The sequence below is a fragment of the Mastomys coucha genome, unplaced genomic scaffold (assembly GCF_008632895.1).
Source record: "Mastomys coucha isolate ucsf_1 unplaced genomic scaffold, UCSF_Mcou_1 pScaffold11, whole genome shotgun sequence".
Taxonomy (NCBI): Eukaryota; Metazoa; Chordata; class Mammalia; order Rodentia; family Muridae; genus Mastomys; species Mastomys coucha.
In genome coordinates this window covers 28,749,274-28,755,331 of record NW_022196893.1, presented here as the reverse complement: position 1 = coordinate 28,755,331, position 6,058 = coordinate 28,749,274, and the positions used below count along the sequence as shown (strand labels likewise).

Sequence of the window (6,058 nt, the reverse complement as noted above, 5' to 3'; positions counted from 1 at the left end):
TCTAGTGCTACCTGCCCTTGCTAAATCTGACTGGAGCCTGTCCTTCCTGTGATCCAGGTTGTGTCAGATCTCCTCAGAGTCAAGCTGACTCTGTGATCCTGTGATGCTGGGATCCTGTGACCCTGGGCTTGTTAGAGCACGTGGGAGTGGAGCTTCCTCTGGGTGTTTTGGGAATGACTGCACAGTTTGCGCCCAATGTCTCCTCAGGGCACCGGTCCGCCCAGACAGACCTGAAGCAACCCCGAGCCACTGGGCTGGCGAAGTTCCTGAGTGCCTGGGTCCTGATGGTCCCAGTTACTCCTGGTGTTGGGTCAGATGTTGTGTCCTCCTCACCTCTGATCCTGGGTGTGTTAGAGTGCCTGGGAGTGGAGCTTCCTCTGGGTGTTGTGGGCCTGGCTGCAGAGCTTGCGCCCAAGGTCTGCTCCCTGCACTGGGTCTTAATTCGGGTGCACAGCACTTGAGTGTCCTCTCTCTTCAGGGTGCACTTGGAGAATGTGAGCTGGCTCTTCAAGTCACCTGGCAGCAGGATCCTGGTCGGGCCTCTTTCTCTGCTGAGTGAAGGGGAGCATGTAGACTCATTAACTCAGCGCTCAGAAGCACTGGCTCAGTTGACCTGTTTTATTGCCTCTCCTAGTGATGGCTCACGGGGTTCAGCGTTGACAAGCAGAGCAGTGACAGTGTTTCCCAGGACTGCTGAGATTAGTGATCTTGAGGGTGGAGGAGAAAGCTATACTGGCAGCAAGATGGTCTGGAAAGTATAGCTTCTTCTTAGATTACTCTTTAAATATACAGACTAGCTGGACACGGTGGCACTCGCCTTTGATCCAGCACTGCAGAGGCAGAGGCAGGCAGATCTGGGTTGGAGACCAGCCTGGTCTACAGAGCAAGTTCCAGGAGAGCCAGGGCTATACAAAAAATCCTGTCTCAACAAACAAACAAACAAACAAACAAACATCCATAAGTACACAATCAAGAATTTATGAGAAACAGTAATTACTGATAAAAGATGGTAAAAATTTTATTTGATGGGCCAAATTGATCTCTTGAATTTATGTTTTGCATAATGTTTTAAAATGAGTGACATATAATCTTATTTTTTTCTTTTTTAGTCACAAATGAATTATTCAATTACTTAGAAAAATCAGAACTGAAGGACCATTCTGTTGAAGAACTCAAGAAAAGATACGGTGGCTGACCTCCATGATTGATGTTGCCGCTCTGTGTGCAGTATTTTCCTTACTGAAATCAAGTGTTTGGGTTTTTACAAAAGTGAAACCTTACCTGAGAGGAGCCTCCTCTCTCTGGATGGCAGAGCCTCCTCTCTCTGGATGGCAATTGATTCCCTGTAAGTGTTCTGTGACCTAACTAGTGAGAGAAATGCTTCAAATAAACGTAAGTTTTTATGAGATATATTTATAAGGGTCAGTATTTCATTTTATAAATAACTTTAAATGTTATATTAATTACATTCCTCAATGTCTCATAATTGTAACACTTTTATATTTTCACGAATTTTTTTTTGTTTTTTGTTTTTTGTTTGTTTTGTTTTTTTGTTTTTCAAGACAGAGTTTCTCTGTGTCTCCCCGGCTGTCCTGGAACTCACTGTGTAGACCAGGCTGGCCTTGAACTCAGAAATACACCTGCCTCTGCCTCCCAAGTGCTGGGATTAAAGGCGTGCGCCACCACTGCCCAGAATGAATTTTTATAATCACAACACATAGGTGCTTTATGTCCAGATTAATAAAGTGATTTCTGTGGAGAGGGTATTGACTAGGTATCAGAATTGTCTACCTCCCTTCCCATGCACCTGAACAAAGCAACCATTTTATCAACAATGGGGCCACAGCAGAGTCCTCAGCTCCTGCTGCGGGCTTTTTGTGGCGCTCACAGCTGTCTAGACTTGGCAGTTACTGTCCGGTCCTCACTGTGGCGTCAGACCTGGTCCAGCTTCGGTGAGTGTTGGTGGTGAGTCCTGTAGCAAGTGTGTCACAGGTTACATGCTGAAACTCAGGCCTACTTGCAGAACCTTTTCTCTGTGTGAGTTCTGGGTTAGTATTGACTTTGCTTTCAGAAGTGTAATGCCTCTGGGGGAGGGCCTTGGCCCTAAGCCTCTGCTTACCATTAGCATCATGTGGGTGCTGCAAGAAGGGATCCATGGGAAATGCTTAGGAAAGTCCCCAGAGGCAGGAGTAGTGAGTGCCAAGCATTAGGACTTTGTGTGCCCAGGTGTCTTAGTTAGGGTTTTACCACTGTGAACAGACACCATGACCAAGGCTACTCTTACAAGGACAACATTTGATTAGGGCTGGCTTACAGGTTCAGAGGTTCAGTCCATTATCATCAAGGTGGGAACATGGTAGCATCCAGGCAGGCATGGTGCAGGAGGAGCTGAGAGTTCTACATCTTCATCTGAAGGCCACTAGGAGAAAACTGGCTCCCACGTGGTTAGGAGCAGGGTCTCGTTGCCCACCTCCGCAGTGACACACTTCCTCCGACAAGGCCACACCCACTCCAGCAAGGCCACACCTCCCAATGGTGCCACTCCCTGGGCCAAGCATATTCAGACCACCACACCATGTCCAAGGGAGATGCAGTGCTGCCACGTGGGCTCCTCCCACTGTCTTATGGACAACAGAAACTGGAGGGAAGCCAGGAGAAGCTGTTCCCTGAGAACTGGTTGTTTATGGTCTAGCTAGGATTAAAACAGAGCTCCTGGTCCTAAGTACCAACATGGAGGAGACGTTAGGCTCAGACAGAAAAGATTACAGAGACTCATCAAGGCCAAGGAGGAAGCACGGTATAGGTGGATCAGCACTTGGCATGGAGGAGCGTGAGCCTAGGACCCACTGGAGACGTGTCGGCGGCAGGAGGAGTGTAAGGTCTCCTTGTGGGAAGGCGGGTGAGGGTCGGATCCAGACCATAACAGTTCTCTGCACAATGACAAAGAGGCCAGGTTTCTAAAGTGAATCGGGAGCCACAGACTTTGTTTTCCACTGAAGGGAATGGAGGCATGTGTGGGTTATTCTGCTCGCCAGGTGTCACCTGATAAATGAATGACAGAGCAGAGACACTGTGCAAGGTCGTCTGACACTCGGCGTGCCTGGTGGCCTTCATGTACTGTATTCATTCTCTCCTTGAGGTAAAGAAGGAAGGGTAGATTCAAGACAATGCCGAGGAGGCAGACTTCCTGGGTTGATGACATTCATATAGAGATCCAGTCAGTGAGGGGACTAAGAGGCTAACGTACAGAAAGCAGCTGTCCTCAAACACCTGACCTTCCTGCTTCTGCCTCCCAGCTGCAGGATTGTGGGCCTACACCACTGTGCCCACTTGATTTGCTTTCCATTCGTTATTGTTCATCTGTACTATGTTGGCTACATGTCAGACTTTAAGCTGCTTGTATATCATAAGGGTTTAAAAAAAACAAAAAAAACAAAACGTCATTAGTGCTAATACTGACCTTGTCCATGACAGAAGTCCAGTTAATGTTCATAAGCTGATCTGTCTGGAGTATCACCACTTGTCTGAAAGGCTAGAGTATGCGGGTTCCTTTACTCACTCTGGGTATTTATTGTAGGATCTGCAAGTCAATTCGATTTAGAATTATACCCACAACTTTTAAGGAGAAATCACATAGAAGAGTGAAGCTATGCGTAGTGGAACTCAACATACTTCCTTATACCGACTGTTGAATCACTTGGGGCAATAAAGAGTTCCACATGACTGTTTTGTTTGTTTTGTTGAGCTTGTATAAAGTTTAAACACACACACGCACGCACGCACACGCACACACACACACACACACGCGTACACACACACACACACACACGCACACACGCGTGTGCGCACACACACACACACACACGCGCACACACAGCCTTTGCACAGGTACCTTATGTGCTTGCCCGAGGTTGGGCTGAGACGGAGCAGGAACCCACCTGTGTCTGGGAGCTCGGCCGGTGTGATGCACTATTGATACAAGCTCTCTCAGTCTACCTTTGCAAGCACTCCTTCCTTCCTTTGTTTTCCCACACATAAGCACCAGCGCTGGGAGCGGGGTCGTTTGAGTGTCTAGTGAGCAGTTATCGGACTCTTGTGCAGCCTGCACAGCCTTGAGCAAAGGGACTATAAGTCCGTCCACCAGCCTGACTCCCCTGTGCCAGGGCCAGCCATCTGGAATATTCTGTGGATCCCTTGGCACAACTGTACAAAAGCTGGCAGCAGATGGCGCTGATTGCCCTGGCTCCTGAAGACACAGCCTCTGCCAAGGCTTAGAGACAGCGCGTTCTGTGACCATCAGCCTAGATGAACCACTTCCCCTGGGGGAGGGACTATGACGACAGGTGTCAAGCTGTGACTGGTCTATGCACCCCTTCTCAGACTGTGTGAGTAGGCTGTGAGGCTTGCTCAGAGTTGGCTAGGGACCCCCTGTGCCATCCCCCTTGGTATTGCCACACCAGGTCTAGTAGTCTTTTCTTTGTGGCCTTTCATTGCCTGCTTTTGGCAGTGAAGGCTGAGCTGTTGACAGAGGAGAGATGGCAAAGATGGTTACCATGGAGATCATGGCAGTAGGCAGGGCTTGACAGTAGGATGAGCCGCAGCCTTGGCTCTGGTTTCAGGTAGCAGCTTGATGGTTGGAAAAGCTCAGGCCTTGGACTTTGACAGCTGGGGGTCCTGCAGGTGCCACTGTGAACCTAACAGCATCGATACCACACGTGCTGCCTCACCCCCTGACGACTGAAAACCGCAGATGCCCATAAATACCCCTGCACTAGGACCTGCCGCAGTCATGAGCCTCATACCTGGCTCTCTAGTACAAAGTGTGGACAACTGTTGTTTGGGTAATGGAGATGTGGTGGGATATAAGCCTTGGAGGGAGATAAGCCTTGGAGGCCTGTGGTCACGTGGCAGCCGCAAAAGCAGCTGCAATGTCCCCTGGGTTCAAATCCTTCTGTGGCTCCCGTGCGGTGCCTCATATTGCATTGATTCTGCCTAGAAATCCCATCTGCCCGTGGGGTTCCTGCTCCCTGTGGCAGAGGACGCCGGACTCACCCCAGCCATGCCCAGCATCCAATCCCGAATGGCCCCCTAGATGCCTCAGCTCTTGAGTAGAGGCAGGTGCCTCAGCTGTAGACCCTGGCTCTCACTGGCGGTCTCTAACAAGCAAGTACTCTTGAGTCTTCACAGTGGCCATTAACAACCAAGTAGCATTTGAGGAGTGTAAGAGGGGCTAGGGAGGAAGAGGAGAACAAACAGAAGATGGGAGATGAGAGCAGACTGGGCGAAGCCAGAGAAGACAATCTGCATCGCTTCTTGCCAAGAGTTCCAAAGAACTGCACATCCTTGAGGCTGAGCCCTGTGCCGCTGGCTACCAGTAGCCAAGGGTTTCTGTACCCGATCTATAGGTACAGAGGCCTTAATACCTGTAGGGCAAGGGTTCTGGTACTGTGGCGTCCACGTGGGCCACCGCTTGTTCCTACATCACTTGCCCACTCTAGTCCCTTGCCCCTGTTAAATATCAAGGTAGTGAGAAAGTTCTAAAAATTCATAGTTGAAGTGTTTCTTGTCTACCCACAGCTTCTCTCCAAGTAGAGCAGAAACCTTTCAGCCACTGGCTGGTGATGCTGCCTCCAATGGGCTGTATGCCTATTCAGTCATGCCTAGGATACAAGGGCTGATGAGATGGCTCCGTGGGTAAAGGTGCCTCCAGCTAGGGTCATGTCTAGGATACAAGGGCTAATGACATGGCTCCATGGGTAAAGGTACTTGCAGCCAAGTCTGATGGCCTGAGTTCGATACCAGAACCCATGTGATGGAAGAAGAAAACTGACTCCCACAGGAGTAGCTCTGAACCTCCATGTGTGTGACACACACGCACGTGCATGCGCGTGCGCATACACACACACAGAGAGGGGGGGGGAAGAGAGGGGAGGAGAGAGAGGGAGAGAGAAACATAAAATAAAAATTAGGAAATATCCTTTTGGCCCCCTGGTCTTCCTGTAGACCCCCTTGGTCTTCCTGTAGACCCCCTTGGTCTTCCTGTAGACCCCCTGGGTCT

The 6,058-nt window shown here is 49.7% G+C and overlaps 1 protein-coding gene across 1 annotated transcript in view; it reads left to right on the top strand.

Annotated features, from left to right (window-relative positions):
• The window catches only part of Rpap3 (RNA polymerase II associated protein 3), a 39,744-nt gene extending 38,332 nt beyond the window's left edge, over positions 1–1,412 (top strand). The window contains exon 17 of the mRNA XM_031354071.1: positions 1,110–1,412. Within this exon, the coding sequence (XP_031209931.1) occupies positions 1,110–1,195 (86 nt within the window). The 3' untranslated portion in view covers positions 1,196–1,412. The remainder of the gene's footprint in view (positions 1–1,109) is intronic.
• The last annotated feature ends 4,646 nt before the right edge of the window (positions 1,413–6,058 follow it).